Source organism: Sinocyclocheilus rhinocerous, unplaced genomic scaffold (assembly GCF_001515625.1).
Source record: "Sinocyclocheilus rhinocerous isolate Xijiao unplaced genomic scaffold, SAMN03320098_v1.1 scaffold395, whole genome shotgun sequence".
Taxonomy (NCBI): domain Eukaryota; kingdom Metazoa; phylum Chordata; class Actinopteri; order Cypriniformes; family Cyprinidae; genus Sinocyclocheilus; species Sinocyclocheilus rhinocerous.
The window spans coordinates 464,200-486,146 of record NW_015660890.1 but is presented as its reverse complement, the minus strand read 5'-3'; the positions used below and the strand labels follow the sequence as shown (position 1 = coordinate 486,146).

The 21,947-nt window shown below is 36.1% G+C and overlaps 2 protein-coding genes across 3 annotated transcripts in view; one reads left to right on the top strand and one right to left on the bottom strand.

Moving 5' to 3' along the window:
* The window catches only part of LOC107726006 (solute carrier family 41 member 2-like), a 38,337-nt gene extending 22,984 nt beyond the window's left edge, over positions 1-15,353 (top strand). The window contains exon 11 of the transcript XR_001638204.1: positions 15,325-15,353. The gene's annotated coding sequence lies outside the window, so the exon portion shown is untranslated. The remainder of the gene's footprint in view (positions 1-15,324) is intronic.
* Positions 856-21,947, bottom strand: part of LOC107726007 (carbohydrate sulfotransferase 11) — a 45,580-nt gene continuing 24,488 nt past the window's right edge. For both annotated transcript variants that reach the window (XM_016535460.1, XM_016535459.1), the window contains exon 3: positions 856-4,321. In XM_016535460.1, coding sequence (XP_016390946.1) covers positions 3,467-4,321 — 855 coding nt within the window. In that variant the 3' untranslated portion in view covers positions 856-3,466. The remainder of the gene's footprint in view (positions 4,322-21,947) is intronic.

Genomic DNA, 21,947 nt, shown 5'->3' with positions numbered 1-21,947 from the left:
CATTTTAATGAATCATAAACATAGAGCGAAACCAGTGTCGTCCTCTTATGAGGAGTCATTCTTTTTAATGAATTTAAAAAAAATCTAATTTACAATTTTAAAATTAAGTTGTTGTACAGTGAGACTTCAGTGAGTGTAGTTACTGACTGGTTATTCACATAACAACACCTCATGAGTTTTGTCAGTAGCCTAGTAATTTATGAAAATTTGTTCGTTGTTGCTTAGTATTCATTTTATATAGGCTAGTTAATGGCAGTTATTTATTTAATTAAATGTGTTTTAGACCAAATGAACTCTTTTGGCAATGGAATTGCATTTTATTACCTCAAAGTAGTAAAAGAATCATTAATAGGTCTGTTCATGAACTAAATTTATTAAATTCTATATGATTCCCATTGATAAGCATGAACATGACTTGTTTTCACATTTTCTTTTTCAGGTATACTATAAAGCCGTTCCTTGGCATTACTGGCCACAAGCAGCTGAGCTACAGTAGCCATAAATGGTTTCAAACTACACTGTAAGCTCACAGACAAACTTAGAAGTTGTTTATCCAAAGGTGAGGGATCACATTCAGCCTCTACTTATTTTGAATAAGGCCCATTAAACTCCCTCAGGATTTAAGGAACATTGTAATTGAACAAATCCCCTATAAGAAGCTGTGAGCAGGGCCACGCGGTGCAGGATCTAAAAAAGATTTGATGTTTTCCTATAGATCATCTTAGCATAAAGTGCTGGAAACCATGCCAAATGAGTAGGAACAGCTGTGTTAAAAAAGATTCCTTTAACAACTGACAACATTTTCACACGAGTTTAATGATTATGTGGAGACACAGACAGTGACAAATTGGCTGCTAAGGGTTTCAGTTTCAGCTTTATTGAGAAAACAGAGGAGAGAGAGAGAGAGAGAGAGAGAGTGTGAGCGCGTTCTCTAGGGAGCGCATTGATCCGACAGTTCACTTGGTTTGTATTTTTCCCATTTACAGTGCGAGGGTCCGACCCAGTGACCCGGCAGAGTCCATCCTGAATACAGAGGAGGAATAAATTAATTAATTAAACTGCGGATAGTTGGAGAATGTTTGTGAGCTCAAGAAAGCGAGCAGACACGCGCTGAAAACAAATATGGAAACATTGAACCAATGTAGACACTGATTATTAAACAGGCACATAGAGTAACAAGTAAGATGGTGAGCCTAGCTGTTCTGTTCTACAGTGTGTAAAGTTAGCTAAATGTGATAAAACCTCCATCTGGGGAAGTGCTCAGCTGGAAGCATGAATCATAAAGAAAGCAAATCATGTTTTGTATTTCCAAAAATGAAAAATGCTGCATGCAACGTGAGTGAGCTGTTCTACATGTGATAGAGTGACAGTTTGAAAGGCACTGTGCCTGCTAATGTGGGCGCTAATGCGTGTATTAGCGTGGCTGTCGTGTGGGCGCTAATGAGGCTGTAGCGTGTTTGTTGTTACAGAACAAATGAAATAAACAGTTTATAAACTGAGAAACCATTCAGGCATACTTTGTTTTCTGAGCTGATGATTCAAAAAAGAAGTTCAGACATGAGTGATTCGTTTTGCTTCAGATTCATTTCCTGTTCTGGCGAAGAGGAGAGCAGAGATTTGAACAGACAATCTAATAACAACTAGATAAAGGCTTTATGTGTCTTTGTGAAAGATAACACATGCTAAATTTATCAACTGGAATCTCTGGCAAGTAAATCCGAGTTTTTGTCCTAACCAGCCAGTCAGTTACCATAATTAGGCTACTAAATGACAACTCGGTTAAAAGAAATAGTTTTGTAATTACTGGTTTTCCATGTTAAGGAATCTGCATGAGAATTGTAATCTTTTTTTTTAAAGCTTTTTTCATTTTTGGGGGGTAGGATAAGATTTAGGAAAAGCAGCGTGAGAAAGGAATAGCTGTACTGCATAGAGAGCTTGATAACGTGGCTTGGTTTGAAAATATTTTTTTCTTCTCCCTTGCTTTTTTGCCACGTTTTACCCTCTGCATCACTAGGGTGCTGCCACAAGTGTGTGTGAGTGTGTGTGTGGTCTTCATTAAAGACCCTGCTCGACAGGACTTAAAATCCTGCTAATCAGCACTCACTTATTCAGGCCAAATAAGCCCAGGACTTTTCCTAAAAAGCAAAGAGATGTGGGAGGGAGGGAGCTAACAGAAGCCTTTAGCCAGAGTCAAGATTTGCTACTGACAAAGCCATTGAGATAAAGCACTAGGACGCACCCACTTGTGGCCATCGCGCACATAAATAAGCAATTTTCATAATTTTTGTGCACAGTCAAAGCAAATTAGGATCATAAAAGACAGCTTGCAAAATTAAAGGGTGTTCCTTTGAACTCAAATTGGGAAAGACGTTTAAATCATCTAATGGATGGAACAGATTTGCCTGCATTTTCTCTCTCTCTCTCTTTCTCTCAAACACGCACCACTGTGTGAAACTTTCCCATGAGAACAGCTCAGAAAACAAAGTCCTGCCCGTTTCTGTACACCCGTCACAAAACAACCAGCGAGGTATCCCAGCAACAGTGTTCTGCATATGAGGCAAGACGAAATATGAACGAATTATGACAATTAAACCTCAGAAAGTCTCTAGCTCTAAGCTGATTTCCTTTCCTGCAAACAAAATATTAAGTCTTTTTCATCTCTATTTCACAGAGTAATATTATAACGTGCTGCTCGCAGCAACTTTTTCCATTATAAACAAATACAAAATAAAACAAAATCCTACTTTAAGAAGACCAACTGAGGGAGGAGGGGTTGTGGGAACAGTGTGCTTGAGGCCAACCCGCAGTGACCTCTGACCTCCCGACTGCTACAGATGCTCCCTGCTGACCCAGTGGGTGGAGCCCCTGCCTGTCACTCACATTTGGACACGCCCCCTTCGGGAGGCATCGTTCAATGCCTCTTTTTTTGTCTTCTTATTTTAGTGTGCACCTTTAAATATGCACTGTATAAATAGACACACACACAAAGGCCGTCTGAGTATGGGAGAGAAGCGAGGGAACTTCCAAAGGGAACACAAAATTAGAAGTGGGGAATTGAAGTCAGAACAAGTCTGATTGTATCTCGAGTCTTATTATTAGTCTAGGCGCTCCTTTCTGTGAAGCTTCAATAATGGCGGCGGCAGCTGGCTGAGTATATTAATAGATAAACCGTTTGAGCAGGTATAGCTCAGAATCTGTCATATTGCTTTTGATGTTTGGAAACACTGAAAATGTACAATTCAATGGGCAAATACATCAGACTTTCAAAGTGGTCCGCATTTGCAGTTGACCGATAGCTCCTTAGTCTCGTCTCGAAATAAAGCAACCGTCCCTGCGGATATAAATACAATTTTACATTTGAGTGCTCGGTTGATTCCCCCGCCTGTGTCTTTCAACGACGGCGCTACTCCCATTGCTCAACCTTGTTGAACAAGCTCGGAACATGTGCGCAGCTGCGTACGTGTGTCTACTGCAGTTTTAGGTAGCTGGGAATGGAGTAGTTGAACATTAGAAAGTCCAGTTTGTAGAGTTGGTACAGCTGGCCTTGCTGCTGAGAGCTGATGTTGTTGAAAAATATGGCTGCCATTTGGTCGGTGGTACGGGTGGATTTGGCGTACGTCGGGAAGCGCAAGGAGTCGCCCACCCCTGCCAGTTTGAGCACGTAGTTGGCGTCCTCCTCCAGAGTCTCGTACTTGCCCACCAGGTCGTAGTGGATGTGGCAGGGGTGGCAGAGCGAGTAGACCGTCTGCCAGTGTTCGTTGAGCGGAGCTTCTCTCTGAGTGCCCGGGTCCACCAGGTACTCAGCGAACTCTTGGAACTTCACGTCGGCGCCGCTCTGCAGGGCCTCGGTTGTTGCGTTCTTGCGGTACCGCCGCACGATCTTCGTCCCGTAGCGTTTGTGAAACGAGGTGTTGTATCGAAGCGTGAATTTGTTACGGTAGGCCGACACCAACCGCTCGAAGGGCTCGCGCACGAAGAGGAACTTGAGGTAGCTCTTGAGCCGGTGGTTGATGTCGGGAATGCTGTACTGGTTGAGGGTCTTGAGGTTGGAGGGCACGTGGGCCTCGTTGGACAGAATCTCCATGGGGTCGCTGTACTTGCCCCGGCCGCTCAGCACCATCATGACTCGCTTCCAGTTGGTGCAGGCCACCTTGGGGACGTAGCAGTAGATGAGCTCGTGCTCCTCGTCCACCACCAGGTGCTTGAGGTCGCTGGGAGTCAGGACGCGGCGCTTGCGGCTGGACACGCTGTGGGCGCGACATGTGTCTGCCACCTGATCCCGCCGGGCCTGATGCAACACCGCCGCCGCAGAGAACTCGGCCTGAGAAAGAGAAGAAGAAAGGTGATGGTATTAATGAGAAAACGGATAAAGTAGGTTGAATGGTTGAACATAGCTCTGGGGCATCCAGTTCTGCTCCTGGAGGGTCAATGTCCTGAGGAGTTTAACTCCAACCAGGTCCAACACACTTGGCTGGAAGTTTCTAGTGAGTCTGAAGATCTTGATTGCTTTGGTTCAGGTGTGTTTAATTAGGTTTGGAGCTAAACTCTGCAGGACAGTGGCCCTCCAGGACCCGGTTTGGACACCCCTGGCATAGCTATAGCAATGCCAAGGTCATGGGTTTGATTCTTAGGAAATGCATGAACTGATAAAATGTAGACATCCAATGCAATGTAAGTGGCTTTGGATAAAAGCGTCAGCCAAATGCATAAATGTGAATATAAATGTAAAGACTCATTTCCAATGTGCCATTTAAAGCACTGTAAAGACCATACAGTAAATCAGCAGGCTGCCATAAAGGGGAAAGTTTTGCGCCAGAGTTTTGCGCCAGACAATATTATTAAAATCTTAGCTTAAATCCTCTACAGAAGGGACACTTAATTCTGCTTCCAGAGATCTTCCATCCTGCCATTCTTAGTTTTAACTAATAAATAATAAGTGTGTTTAATTAGAGTAACTTAACTTTGAAGAAAGGTAGATCTGTGTGAGAAAAATATTAAAATATCCTAAATAAATAATTTTAGTCACCATACTGAAGCCAAAACAAATTATTAAAATCTTATCTCGAGACTGAGCTAACTTTGATTTCCTACTTTTTATAACTATGACTGTCAATAAAATTACATGAGAATTTTCACACATTTTTAAAAATACAAAATTAAAGTTTAATTTTAAATGAACTTTTACAATCTTAAAAAACATACATTTTGATATAAGATACTGTGCCTCATTTTGGCCAAATTATAACAGTAATCTTTGAGGATAAAACAATCCCAGAATGCACTGCATTCTGGGGGAAAAATTAATCCAAGACGGCTGATAAAGGTGAGAGGAATATTGTAAAAATACTTTCCAAATGAGTTTAATCTAATTAAAATGGACTATTTCGTCCAATATTTGTGCATGATATATGTATGCTTTCTGTTATCACATAAATGTCAAATTCTATTGCAGTCAGTTGTAAGTCTTCCAGCGAGCAGTGCTATTTTGTGGTGTTTATCCTATTAAAGAGTGCTCTTAAAATCCTGAACTTCTTCCACTCTGTAACAAAAGCAGTGAACACACACCATCTCATCGCACCACATCAAACAAACCCAAGACTTGTGAAAAGTACTGCTGAAGGCCTGAGGCAGTGAAAGCGGAATCTTGCTGAGCTGTGTTGACCCATCTGCTCAATAGGGGCCAAAAGTTAAAGGTCAGTCTTACAGGTCAGTGGTGAATTTATGACTAACAATGCAGTATTTAGCATATATGCAGGATGTTTTCTAGTCATTCAGACATGCATTGGAATACTGGAAATTCTATCTATCTATCTATCTTTTTGTGTGAACTATTCCCATTTGAGATATCTTTAGTAGTTGAAATCGATATTTCTAGCTCTGGTTTCACTCGGTTTTATCAAGTTTCTTCATGTTGGATGTAATCTAACATTTACAAAGAGAACAGCACTGTGCACGTCTCCAAAATCATTATTCAAACCTACAGCCACCCACATACTCTGTCTCTCTCTCTGTGTGTGTGTGTGTGTGTCTCAGCCTCTTTCGCTCTCTTTTATACACCCACTCTCATCAGTTTAAGCACTCTATTCCAGTGGAATTTTCCCAAGGGTTTGTGGCCAGTATCTCCGACAGGTTCTAAGATTCCTTGAATAAAGAGCCATTGCATCACCTTTTTAGCAGATAAATTAATATGGAAACTGAAACCATGTCTTTGCAGATACAGAATGCAAGATTATGTTGTGTAGACATTTAGTCTTAAAGGGACAGTTCACGCAAAAATTAAAATTCTGTAATTTTCTCTCCCTCATGCCATTCCAAATCTTTATGACTTGCTTTCTTCTGCAAAATGCCTTTCTTTAGTCTTCTGCAGCTTTGTAAAATATATCACAAAAGTCCTGGTATTTTACTTTTATGGTGCTTTTTGTAATTTTTAAAGCTTGTTACCATTCATCTTTATCTGCTTTCTTTTTACGGAAAACATTCAACTAAACATCTACTTTTGTGTTCCACGGATGGAAGAAAGTCATACCGGTTTGGAATCACATGTGGGGGGAGTAAAGGATGACAATTCAAATTTTTGCATGAGCTATTCCTTTAAATTTTAAACGTTTATAGGAGACAGGCAGCATGAAAGAATTAATTGCAATAAATAATCATAATGAAATTAACTCTCTCTTCCACTCAGTAGCTCCGTAAAATTGTTAAAACTACACACTGAGCCTCATCAGTAGCAGGAGAGTGTCTGTATTTGGCAGAGCCGTTCAAAACGCTGAGAGCTTTTCTGGGAAGCGCAGTCTCTTTATACATATATAGCTAATGATACAGTGTCCACTCCAGTTCCTGCAGACACGTCAGGACTTTGGTAATAGAAAACCTTGATATAAACGCTCTGCCCTGAACTCCATTATGCAGGGGTATAGATAGGAGAAATGGGGTCGTAAGAGGTAAAAAAGGAGGTGAAGAGCGGTAAATGTGAGGCAAATTAAGGTGGGATGGCTCCTGGTTTAGCCACTTTTCTCTTTCACTGAAAAACCTCTGCAGGTCCATTTTCTACAAACCTGTTTTCTGCTATTTTTCATGCCTTCCTCTCTCTCTGATCTGTAATGCAATCGACCATGGCGTCTCCACAACAGTACATCCACAGGGCCGGTTCAAAGCACAGAGAGTGTGTGATCGTGAGGTGTGTGTTGAGAGGACTAACAGCTACACATGTCAATGACCAAAGCTACGTTCAGTCAGTCTGTGTTTGGGATTGAAAGTCATGTTTACCAACAGATGTGACTCTCAAATAGCCCTGTTCATACAACAGCTTACAGAAGCATCTCCAATACTGTCTGTATGAACAAATACCTGAAGTCACGCTCCTTTGCTGTTGTCACAATAGCTATGAATAATGCCTGTGATCACAGTAATGAAATTAAATAACAGAGATTGTATTTCCATAATACTAGAAAATAGTGGTCAACCGGTATATATATATATATATATATATCACCAAGGTTGTCACTGAAGAGCAACTTGTACATTATGAGCAACTAGCTGCTATTCATTTTATTGCATCTAAATTATAAACATTTCTTACAGATATATTTTATCAATTATTTTCCAGATTATTTTTTACAATAATTTTTCTAAATATTATATAAAAGAAAATGTTATTGCAGTGCAGCAATGTTGTGCATCTAACTTCGAATTCATCAAGTCAGGTCCAAATATTTGTTTCATATAGATTAACTGATCAAATAAATTATTTTAAATATGTTCATAAATATGTAAAACAAATATTAACTTTATTGCAGCAATGTTGTGCATCTAAAGTATACATAATTTTTTTACAGAAATATTTTTATTGCATTTTTATTGCATTATTTTTTCAAATTGATTAATTTTTTTATTATTTATTTTTTAAATATTTAAGTAAATGTTATATAAAAAATGTATTGCAGCAGTGTTGTACATCTAAAATTATTTGGACCTTTATATAATTATATTATTCATTTTCAAAATACTTTAGTAAATATTTTGTAATCATTTTTTATTGCGGCAATGTTGTGCAACTGAAAAATCATGTGATACACACACACTTTTCCGCCACTCATCTCTCCTCTCTAAAATAATGGCTATAAAAAACATTGATTGACCACTAGAGTCTTCACAATAAACAAAAAAAACTTGAACGTACCATCAAAATTCATATCTGAGTTCAGAATATTTAAGTGAGTCACTTTGTTTATAGTATGTGGTTGTTTATAACTGAACCGTGTGTGAAAAGAACCAGACTGAGCACTGTATCCTAACTGAGGCTATACCGTCCACAGGTTTTGTAATCTATTCCCGCCTGTTTCTCTCCTGCGCTCACACAGATCCAGCATCAATCTTCAACACGCACTTTCACCTCGTTATCACAGAGCAGACAACGATGCTGCTAAGATATATGGGCTTTCTCTCGGCCTATCTTTCTTTGTTTCTCTCTCTCCATCCCTCAGTATCTCTCTCTCTCTCTCTCTCAGACAAAACACACGTTCACATGGTGCTCTATCAGTCTGTGACGCCCTGAGCTCATTTATTCCCAGCACACCAACACAGCTAGCTGCTCTCCACCGCAATTAGATAGCTGGAATGCATTCACATTACAAAAACACCAGAACGACACACACACACAGATGCCCACTGAAACTCTGGCGGAGGTTTGTGGGAAAGAAAAACAGACACATTTGCATTCAGTAGCAAAATGCATTAGTAAAGATTCAGCATTGTGAATGATTTGATAAACGAATATGTCGAATAATGAGTCAAAGTTAGTAAATGAGTATACAGCAGGTCAAGTGATCTTAAAATGTTGACCCTTCCATATAAAATTAAGCAGCTTTTATTAGGCTACTGATATGATTTTAACCATATTTATTTCCTCAAATGTATCCTTCAATTCTTTACGTGTTAAATTTTAATGAGGAAAAAATGATTGCACGCACCTTTAATGAGATTCAAATCACACAGTAAAACACACAGCTGGCAGTAGCCTGCAGTAATTGTAACATTTTGTCAAGTCGATACGCTACAACAGAGCACTGAGAGCGGATTTGCGTGAGTGTGTCTGAGGCGCGCTTGTGTTTGTGTGCGGTACATTTATTTTCACCACGTTCAGGCTTTCCTGAAATAGAGAGAATGCAAAACACCGTAAGAAGCAAACATAAACAGCACCGGGAGCAAAGCATTAATAATCACACATTCAAAGCGTCTGTTTGCCCACCAGAGAGAGCGGCGGGATGTTTCTTAAATATATTGGCACTTTTGGCCCTGTGGAAGTTTAGGAAGTAAACTCTTAAAAATACTTTCACACTCTAATTTACTTAATTTGTCTATTAATAATAATGTTCATCCTTGAAAATAAATGGATTGCAAGCAGAATTCTGTCATTTTTGTTATAAAAATCATAAACATTTACACAAACAGTGTCATTTCCACAAAATCTCAAATGATACAAATGACATTGATGGAAATTACATTTAAAAAAAAATTTGTTGCTGAGGCTATTTTCAATAGATAGCTATTTCAATTTATATATTATTAAATATTTAATAAATACTTTTGTTTTTAAGACTATATATATATATATATATATATATATATATGATTATATAAATATTATAAATATATTAAACATTTTATTATATATAAATTATTATATTATATCATAAATGTGAACCAAATTTTTTTTTTTCTTCAGAAAAACAATTTTTTGCCTCTTTTTATTTAGATCTTTTATTTTTATAATTTTATTCATATAATTGTTGGTTGCAATTTTTATTATATTGTAAGAATTTGTATTATTATTAAACATACAGTATGATGGATTTTCAAAATGTAACACTGAAAGTCTTATTGAAAGCTCAAGTCTGTCAAAGCCGATGGCCTCGTGGGCAGTGCGTCGACATACAGCGCCATTGCGCTTCGGGTGTCACAAGTTCGAGTCCCGGCTCGCGGACCTTTCCCAATCCCATCCCCCTCTCTCTCACCCACTTCACTTCCTGTCGACCTATACTGTCCTGTCTAAATAAAGGCATAAAACGCCATAAATAAACCTAAAAAGAAAGCTCAAGTCTATTAGTTTGCATAAAAATGAACCCATGTAGTTGAAAAAACACCCACTGATGTCTCACTGAAAGTTCGCTGCTTTTTAGGAGATTGATTCTCGGTCACTCAGGTTGTGATTTGACCCTGTGACCGCGACAACCTCAGAAGCTCTCAGACGAGCTCTTATAAGCGTGAGATGAATTATTAAAGAAAGTCAAAGCCTTGCCTCTCTCATCCTTTCCTCCATCTGTCCTCATGCTGAGATTTGTCATCCATTTATATGAGCTCAGAGAGGGAGATTAGCACACTCAAAGGGCTGAAGTTTAACTCAGAAAATAAATTTGATTTCCTTACTGGAGACCTCCACAATAAAATGAAAAGACTGAGTAAAATTTTCAGAATTAGATTCAAATCAGTCTGCACTTCTGTTCGCATAAGATATGCATTAACATTTATATTATATTATATTATATTATAACACACATGTAATATGGTAATGTTATATTTAAAAAAATGTGGTAACACTTTATGCCTTTAAAGCCTTTATGTATAAGTAGGTTTCATGCATTAATTATGCCTTTGTAATGCACATTATAATGCATTGTATAATCTCATGAATAATTGTAACCACGGTTAATACATTATAACACTTATCAATTCATTGTTACACTATGCATTTTAAAATCAGTTATAATTATTTACAACAAGATATAACGTATTACAATACATAAAGGCTTTAAGTAAAGTGTTAGCAAAATGGTAAATGTAAATTATTTTTGTGATGCAAAGCTGAATTTTCAGCATTATTACTCCAGTCTTCAGTGTCACATGATCCTTCAGAAATCATTCAAATATGCTATTCGGTGCTCAAATATTATGATTTATTATTGGTATTCAATTATTAACAGTGCTTCTTATTGCTATCAATGCTGAAAACAATTTTTCCTTTTTTTGGGGGTGGGGGGGATCATGATACATCTTTCCGTAATTTTTTGGCTGAATAGGAATTTTAAAAATAAATAAATAAATAAATAACTTTTTCCCCCAAATAGAAATCTTTTGAACAATATAAATTCCAATGTAATGTGTCCTTGCTGAATACAAGTATTAAATAAAAAAAAATAGTAATAAAAATCTTACATTCCTCTTACATCTTATAACTTTTGAATGGTAGTGTATCATGGTTTCACAAAAATATTAAGCAGCAAAAACTGTATCCAACATTTATAATAATCAGAAATATTTCTTGATAACCATATCAGGATATTAGAATGATTTCTGACACATCTGTGACACTGAAGACTGAAGTAAAGGAATCATTTAAAATATATTAAAACAGAAAGCAAATTGCAATTTTGTATTTATAATATGTAAATTACATTATGCAATCTATTTAAAGCAGGTTTAATAAATAAATATATTATATTAATATATTATAAATAAACATGCTATTCCATGCTAGTATGGTGTTCGAATCTAAGAAATACATTCGTTTGTTTTTCCGCTGAGTGGCATTAAACAGCTTGAAAGATCAAAGACAATTTTTTATATAACTCCGACTGGATTCGTCTGAAAGAAGAAAGTCATATACACCTAGGATGCCTCGGGGGTGAGTAAAACGCAGCCTAATTTTCAACTTTGGGTGAACTAACCCTTTAATTGAATCTGATCTTAATCACATCATGCTGAATTTCAAGCAGAATTGGTGCTGATACACAGGAAGTTTATCCTTATCATTCTTATCATTTGTCCATTACAGTGTGGACCCGTCAGGCGATGAAGATGATGATGATGATGACTCATGCCTGCTGCGCTGAGTCCAGCTGAGTGCTGCGTTAGTTTGTGCGCGCGCGTCTCTCTGTGTTTGCTCAGTAAACACCAAACTGCGTGCCAGCTCTCTGACAGTTAATACCTCTTTTTAGCCGTCGCATACACATATTCATACACACGCGCGCTGCTGATAAAGGTGTCCTTGTGCGTCTCTCCCCCTCACACTCAGTCCCCGCTTCAACGCGCTGCTCGTCTTGACGGATCTCTTGTCTGTCTCTCAAAGCGGAGGACTTGATTTAGTGCTGCTGCAGTAAAATTGATCCCATGTCAATGAGAGGAGGAAGAGAAAGAGGCGAACGCGCTTCACAAGAGACCAAATCAACTTTTCCGAACTGTAAAAGTTGAAGCAACTTTTCCATGATTTCGCTAACAGCCACACAGCAGGGATGAGCTCGTTCGTTCTCATAAAAACACGCGTTTACACTTCATTTTAATAACGTAGGCTACTAAAAAGGTCTAGCCACTGTGTGATGGTGTCGTTCCATTGTTACATCATAGCATGACTCTATTGTTGCATCATCCCACAATACAATCAGTGCCTTTAATATGGATATTTTTACGTCATTTTTATATTTTGTTCATGCTCATACTTAAAATAAGGGACTTAAAAGGGGTCATGAACTGAGAAACCAAAATTCCCTTGATCTTTTGACATATAAGAGGTCATTGTGCTATAAAAACATTCTGTAAGTTTCAGAACTCAAAACTTTCTCATTAGTATAAAAACAGCTTATATTGAAGGCAGTCTGACAAAACAACAGCTTTTGGAATGTTCTACTCTATGATGTAATAGTGTGGATAAGCACCGCCTCCACAGAAGAACATCAACGCCTGCTTCTACATCGCTGCCTGTTTAGCCCCGCCCACCGTTTCGCGCATGTAGTGTAAATAACGAGAAGGGCGAACGCAGAGCTATGCTCTAAGCAGAAACCAAACGATAAAGATGCTCCGAAGACAACAAGACGCTGTGCAGTGCCAAGTTGTGGAAAAACAGTCTTAGCATTGCCTTCCTTCTGATCCTAACACTAGGAAAGTGGATGAAATTTATTTTTAATGAAGATCCAGACCGCGTCAGTAAGAACTTGGTCGTTTGTTCACTTCATTTTACCGCAGATTCGTTAACAAACAAGGCACAATTCGATGCAGGATTTTCAGAAAGATTGAAACTAAAAGACGATGCTGTGTCCACTATATAGGATCCGACAGTAATGTCGCAACACAAGTGTGAGTAACTGTTTTTATTACATGATCACTATTGCTTTGTCTGTTATTACAGATCATTTGATATGAGTATTTATGCGTTTTAACCTAAATCACAGCAGTGTCCATCTGTGAAGAACAAGGACTGTCAAACACACAACTGTTAGCCAATCATAGCAGTGGGCATTTACTTCTGAGTCTACAATCCGACACGCCTATTCAAACAGAGTGTTCTAATGAGGGGGGTTAAAAACAGGACAGAAAACAGCTTATTACTTCTAACTTATTATGTTTTTTGATGTAAAAAATCTTGGTAACATTATAAGTGGACCTCAGAGAACAGTATAAAATAAAAAACACAGGCAGTTAACAAAGGAAACAGACTTATTGAAGTTATATAATGTCATTTTCTGGTGTAATTAATCATGTGACTTCCTTTGACCTCTAGTGAGTATCCAATAGAGGTGTATATGAATGGCACCGGTGCGAGGGAGGGTGAACGGAGCGGCCGGAGAGATAGAGAGAGGGGGTGAATGGGTGCAGTGTCGAATGCCCTCAGCACTCAAACAGGAAGTTTCCACTGGCTCTGCCCGGCGCTGCCAATGTGCCATTTCTACTGGCCAGGTACACGCGCAAACATGCACACATCAACTCACAGGGTGTTGCATTGAGAGGTTGCGTAAAAGTGCGAGGGAAATACTACCATGTGCGCTGGCAGTGTGTGGTAGAGGATTATGGGATACCTCTAGAGTGATGTAAGACTGTTACACTGGTGTTGAAGAAGCTACTTTCAAACTGGAGCTTGCCAAGCTACTTTAAAATGTTATATGTGTGTGTGTGTGTGTGTGTGTGTGTTTATATAGGGTTATTATTGTTAATTAAAACTAAAAAAATTATCATTTGTGTTTAGTTTAAGTTAAAGTAAAGTATAACTAAAACTAAAATGTAAAACTTAATAAAAACTATTGACATTTTAAAAAACAAACAAAAAGCAATAAAAATGACAAAAACACAAAACAAAATTATTAAAACATAAATTAATTAAAATTAAATTAAATAAAAATGAAAACAGAAAATATACAAAAGTAAATCTAACATATATATATATACACACACACACACCATTCATTGTACATATATTGTACATTATATAGTTGTACAGTATATATAAAATAAATAAATCAGACCTGAATATGTTTCTACGTCTATCTATCTATCCATCTATCCATCTGTCTATCTATCTATCTATCTGTCTGTCTGTCTGTCTGTCTGACTGTCTGTCTGTCTGTCTGTCTGTCTATCTGTCATATTTTATGTGTATTAAATATGTTTTATTCAAATTTTTGTATTATTGTACATTTATGTATATTCGATAGGCTAATATACACTTTGATAATATAAGATATATTCTGGTATATAATTTCTATACTTTTTTATTATTTAGTATTTTTTAAATATATTTTATGTATATATTATTTTTAAAAGTCATTAATTAGATTGAATTATTTACCTGAGTCGAAAAATTAAACTAATATTTTATTTTGCTACTAAATTTGCAGGAGAGTACACAGATAAGTTATGATTTAAATCTTTTTCCCCCAAACCAGTTAATTAGAATTAACTATCCAAGTGAAATGACTTACTAAATTAAATTATACTTATGTATTTGTATTATGAAATAAATGAAATATGTATTTAAGTTAGAAGCTTTGCTACGTTTCATTAGTTATTAACTGTGTAGATTTGGACACACACCCTCTTTTACCCCGACCCACCTAAACAAATAAAACAAATAAAACCACGCATTTCCCACTGAGCCAGCGAAAGAGACTCATAAAGAGGACAAGGAGAAGCGAGGGAGGGTGGGAGTACCAGGGGGAAAAAAAGGGAGAGAGTGAGAGATCCTGAGAAGTCAATGTCAAGCCAGTGATTTTCCACCTCTCGCACCTGAAAAGCATCTTACACTGAGCTACAGAGACAAGTGGCATAGAGGAGTTCAGTTCAGTGAGTTCACAAACTAATGTCAGAGCTGTGCTGCTGCATGCTGAAGGAAATACGAGACATCTGATGCTTTGATTATAGCTCTCCTCTGAAGAGTTTAAGTGTAATGAAAGGCTGCCTGAACTTTCACAAGATTATCAAAGACTCTCTCAAACACACACACAAAGGCTATTAGTTTTACAAACTCGCCTTTATTTTAATGGTTTACTGATTTCAGTTTAGAGTGTGTGTGTGTGTGTGTGTGTGTGTGTATATATATATATATATAATATTTTAAAGATCTGGCAGACAAACGTTTTAAAATAGAATGGCTAAATGCATAAATTATTATTAATTATTAAATTATTAAAAAGCTTGTATTTATTATTTTTTTAAATATTTTATTTTATTTTATTTTAGTTTTGCTTTTATTTTAAAATTTACTTTAAATGTATGATGTATGTTTATTTTTATTTTCAGTTTCGATAGATTGTATACAATACAGATTGTATATTCACTTTTACTTGTAGTAATTATATTTAAGAAAGTAATTGAGAGACCAACAGAACATTTAAAGAATATATAAAATGAAGATTTTAAAACAGTAAAATCTGGTGGACTAACATTAAAAAAGTTTATTTTATTTTATTTTTTAATAAACAATCATGTGAAAATCACTGATGACAGAAATGATTTATTGTAATTGCTTTTCAATCATTGCTTGTACTTTAGTTTCAGTTTTTCATTTTCTTGCATTAACTGTTTTCAGTTCATATACTGTACATATATTCATATACATGGTTTTCATATGAGTATACAAAAATTGCACAGTTAATTTATTGTGCACTTCAGTGAACCTGAAACTGAAGTCATAAGTCTCTGCTCTGTGCTCGGGCTCCCTCAATTCCTGTCCAGCATTTAGTCCCAGAGCAAAGCCACATGTCCGTAAACATCTGAATATGGAACGCCGCAAATGACTCTGACAGTAAGAGAACGCAGCGAGGATTTTTAAAGCCCAGAGATGAGAGTGTGAAATATATGTGTCAGTTCGTGGGTTTCTGAGTCAGATGCTCTTTGATTAGGTACGTCTCCGTGCTTGTCTGATCTTGCATCTTCTCGTGTTTTCGTAATTGTTTGTGACGGTTGGGGTGTGTGCGGCCCTCAGGTGTTACCCATCACTCTCTCACACACACACACACACACACTGATGAAATCAAGCAGCCGTGTTCCAGTGATGAAGGGCAGAAGAGCACTTAGACACAGTGAAGTATGACAGCTGTCAGCCAACCTCTATAGACTTGCTCATTCATTCCCACGATCCCTCTCTCCCTCTCAGACTGATTCGTCAGCAACGCCTTTGATATCTGGATAAGTCATTTCTGTAACATGATCTTGCTACATCATACAATTACTCAGATTTAATTTTAAAGGGATAGTTCACCCAAAAATGAAAATTCTGTCATTTACTCACTCTCAAGTTGTTCCAAACCTATACGAGTTTCTTGTCGGTAGCCTTTGACTTCCATAGTATGGAAAATAAATGGAAGTCAATGGCTACCAGCAACTGTTTGGTTGCCAACATTCTTCAAAAAATCTTCTTTTGTGTTCAGCAGAAGAAAGAAACTCATACCGGTTTGAAACAAGTGGAGGGTGTGTAAATGATGAGAGGATTTTCATTTTTGGGGCAACTAGACCTTTAACAAAGCTCTGTTGCAAAACATACTGCGCTGTCTACTTTTTAGGTTTTAAAAAGCATAATTATGCTGCATCCTGCACTGTAAAAAATGATTTTTCATACTTGTAAATAAACAAAGATTGTTTGAAGAAAGTAGTATTTAAATTATTCCACTTCAGAATTTCATGTTTAAGTCAGTGTGTATTTTTTTTTTAGTTTTAGTAATTTTTTTGTGCTTGTCATTTAAAAAAAAAAGTCTGTTCATCTTTATTTTTATTTTAGTAATTTTAGTTCTGGAACCTAAACTTTTTTATGCTTTTGAACTTTTTTATTTATTTATTTTATTTTGTTTTTTATTTTAGTTAACAAAAATTACAGTCTAATAGTTTTAGTTTTTGCTAACAATAACAACACTGATGCTCACTGATATCTCACAGATATCTCGCAGCTCAGTAAAAAAAAATACTGAATAAGTTTCCAAAATGCATTGTGACAAGAAAATTCACTCAAAATGGAAAATTACAGAAAATTAAATTCTGTCTACTTTTTTTTATTAAGGTATTGCATCACCATAATTATGCTGCATTTTAAGGTACAATAACCTTAATGATCTCACAAAGCATTCTGGTATAATTAAAAAAAAAATGTATACGATAAAGCAGATCTCCTAGAATGCATTGCGATGGACTCATTTAAAAAAAAAAAAATTTAATGAATAAATAAATAATAATAATAAAAATAAAAGTAAACAATTGCTAAAGCAATCCCAGAATCCACTGAAGCGATTTGAATTAAAGAACTCAAGAGAAAATACCTGTCAGTATCAAAAAGAATGAAGATTAATTTCTGTACTTTGGTTTACTAATCACGCTGTCTTCTAAGGCAAACTAAGCTTGACAAACTCATGCATTTTGGCATAAACTAAATGTACGAGATAAGGCATATATGCATTGCAACAAGATGGCAATTTGACAGCAATGCCAATTAGAAATATACTGTATTACAATGAAGTATCTGCTGTTTTTATGCTCATGCGTATTATGTTAACATCAAGAGCTTCCTGTGTGCTTCCCTTAAGAGGGGTGTTTGTTTCTATGTAGAGCGTTTAAAATCAGTCACTTGTGAGCTTATTTCAGAGCGTATGTGTCGGTTTTCCCATAACGCGTCGCATTGCTAAAGTCCCTAACAAGCCAAATAAAGCTGATGAAATACTTTATCTAGTCATGATTTTTATGATCATGCTTATTTGCTGAGTTTCCACACACCGCTAGACTTAAAGCCAAGCTGCACATCTCTCGGGGTGTCCTCATTAGGGCCGAGATGGTAACATTTACCGAGCAGATGATTCTTGGACCGTCCTGCTCATTCACACAGAAAGAGAGCGGAAGCACTCGGCGGATGAGCGAAAGTCTCATTACCCAGCAGGCTCAGTAAAAGCCAAACAGAGGCACATTACAGCCTGACTAAAGAGCTTTGCTGAGGGCGAACAGCCTGTAAAAGAATAAGAGTGAGAGAGAGAGAATAATCTACTATAATAGTCTCAGTGTAATAGCTTTAGTACCTGTCACAGTTTCTGGTGGAATAATAAAAGCTGTGTTGCGTTTTACTGCACGCTGTATGTATATACAGTATGATGCTTGTTGAACATTACAACATCACACTGTATAAGTATTCTAGTCTATTAAGTGCACACTTCAGCTTTATCTGAGTGCCTACAGTAACCTGAATCTCCTGTATAGTGTTTCTATAGTCCGCATGAATGTGGCTGCTTTCACAGTAAAGCCACTTGAACTTACATGCAACCGTGTGTGAGCCGAGGGTATTGAAATTCACAAGATAAGCAATGGCCATTCTAAATGTACCCCGTAAAAGTGTCTCCAAAACTCAATGGGACTCTGTTGCCTTCATGCATATCGTATGGCAAATCCTGCACGAGTGGTCAAAAAGAAAGCCTCATATTTGTGGAAAAAATGAATGGAACTTTACATGTGCTGCTGCATATGGAAACATAGTCTAAATATACTGTACATGTATTCAGACTCGCTTAGAATCCACCAGGGATTGAGTTTGGTTTAAAAGCTTGAATTTACATCAGAACAGGTGTGTGTGTGTGTGTGCGTGCGTGTGTGTGTGTGTCAGGTTTTGTCTACATTGTGGGGACCAATTGTTCCTACAAGGATAGTAAAACCTGAAATTAACTACATGTGAAGAGCAGCCAATGGTTACAAAGAGTAAAATGGGTTATTAAACATATTAAATAACATCTAATGAGAGTTAAAGGAATTTAATCTCAATTCACAACATTTGTAGCATAAAAAAACCAAGGTTGCAGAGATTCATTTACAATGGTAGCGAATGAGGCCAATTTTTTTGAGGTCTTGGCAGAAATGTGAAGCTTAAAATGTTATAAAAGCACGTTACAGTGAATTATTCTTTTAAGACTTGTGTATTTTATGGCTGCAAACCGGTTTAAATCTTTTTTTTTACAGTCGTTTTAGTGTTTATAGTGTTCCATGGAATGCCAACGAAGTTGTAAAACTGGATAAAAGTTTACAAAAAAAGGTTAGTAGGTGATTTTTTTTTCACATTAAAATCATGTTGACATGCATATTGTCAGAAATTTCGAGTTCAGTACAAGTTCATCCCAATCAACATTTGTAGCATAAAACATCAAGGTTAAAGTGGTGCACTTACAATAGAAGTGAATGGGGACAATTTCTGGAGGACTTAAAGGCAGAAAAGTGAAGCTTATAATTTTATAATAGCACTTCAATTAATTTTCCTGTTCAAACGTGTGTATTTTTGAGCTGTAAACCTGTTTAAATCATAATTCTTAAATCATTTCGTGGTTTTAGGGATTATGGCGTTTCTATGTCATGGCAATGAAGTTGTAAAACAAGTTTGCAAAAAAGGTTAATAAGTGATTTTGTTCACATTAAAATCATTTTTGAGCTGTAAACCTGTTTAAATCATAATTTTTATAATCATTTTGTGGTTTTAGAGTTTCGATGTTCCAATGACATGGCAATGAAGTTGTTAAACTGTATACAAGTTTACAAGTTTCACATTAAAATCGTGTTAACATGCATATTATATTCCGGGTTCAATCCAAGTTCATCTCAAATGACAACATTTGTAGAATAAAAAATCAAGGTTGCGGTAATGCATTTACAATGGAAGTGAATGAGGCCAATTTTTGGAGGACTTAAAGGCAGAAAAGTGACACTTCTAATTTTATAAAAGCGCTTGTGTATTATTTGAACCGTAAACTGCATATAAATTTACGCAGAAATGTTAGTACATGATTATTTACACTAAAACCATGTTAACACACATATTGTTTAATGTTTACATCGTAATATTCCAGGTTTAGTACAAGTTAATCTTAATTGACAACATTTGTAGCATAAAAAAATCATTTTTGCAGTCACTTTAGGGTTTATGTTGCTCTGCTGTCATAGCAAAGTGTAAAACTGGATATAATTTTACAAAAAGTGATTTTTTTTCACACATGCATGTTGTTTACGGCGTGTGTCTATACTATTAAAACAAGAGTATTTTAACATTTTATTGACGTTTTATTGATTGACTTCTTCCATTGTGTGTAACTGTAACCTAAAATAGAAAATATCATTAGCTCAGTAGAAATACATTTGAAGTCAATAAAAAGACGTGTGTGTGTGTGTGTGTGTGTGTGTGTGTGTGTGTAGTGCCAGACTAGACCACCAACTGCTTGTGCTGTGACATTTCTGACAGCGCTGAGCCTGATTTCTCAAGGTGAAAGAGTTTTTGAACATGAGATGAAAACAAACTATTACAGCTACACCCTCTTCTTTCCCTGCTTTCTGGAACAGGGCGGTCGGTCGGTCGGGCGACAAAGAACAGACGGGGTATGCTCTCACTGAAAGGTGGAGGTGGGTGGAAACGTGCAGGAAGATGAGCGTGAGAAATAAAGACAGAGAGAGAGGTGAAATTAAACTGGATGAAATCAACCCTCACATAATGTTGGTTTTGTGGTGAAGCGGATCTGCTCGGCTAAGCTCTAGACGTGCATGTTTTACATTGGAAATTAAATGTGAGTGCTCTTATGCGTTTCCATAGGAACATACTCAGGCATTCCAAAGAAGGTCCAGAGGTTATTCTTTCCCGCTGACCTCAGTGCAGAGAGGACCAGAAACTTATAGACCCATGAAATCAAATTTGACTCAATTTACTTTCCTAATACCCGTTTCTGATCTTATTGTGAACTATTCATTGGTGCGTTTTATTCCGGATAAAAAAAGTTTGTCGTAATGTTTAATAACTCACTCAGTTGTCAGAAACGACTTTACTTTTGATCTGTAATCATTAGTCCCTCTTAATTTTTTTAATGTGTATTTTCCCACTGTGTATTTTTAATGTGTATTCACAGTCCTATCAATTCCAGTTAATTTCTGATTTATTCACTGGATTTCAGATTTAATTTCAACTGCTTGTGAACACAATTTTTGAAACTAAAAAAAATATAGATTTTTCAAATAGTAAATAAAACTAAAAGATTATTGGAGTTCATTTTACAAGAAAATACTATTTCAATCTTTCTACTTAAAAATGTCATGTTTAATGCAAAGTGTTAATTGCTGTTTAATTCCGAATTTTATTAGCAATTTCTGAGCGAACATTGTTTCTGCACCAATTATTTTTTTCAGTGTATGAGCTCATCTATATTCAAATGTATTAAAAATGAAAAAAATAAATAAAGAAAAATATAATTCGTGTAAACCATTGTAAAATTACATTTTACTTATTCATATTTACTTTAAAATATAGGTTTGTACCGAAAAAAAATATTTAAAAAAATTATAAATAGTTTAGGATGTCATTTTACTGTAAGATTTATGATTTTTGCTAGTAAAAATATGAATGACTATATTTAGTTAAAATCTATATGCAAATAACAAGAAAATACATGTATTTTAGAGTACATATTGCTAAAATTATGTATTATTAATATAATATAGAATTTATAATATATAAAAATATATATATATATAATATATAGTTAAAATATGAGCCACATTTATAATTTACAGTAAAATGGCATTCCCAGAAGTTCCTGCGTGGATTACTGCATATATTTTTATTTTTATTTATTAAATTTTTTTTTGTTGACAGCTACATACATTTGAATGTTTTTTTTTGTTATATTTCA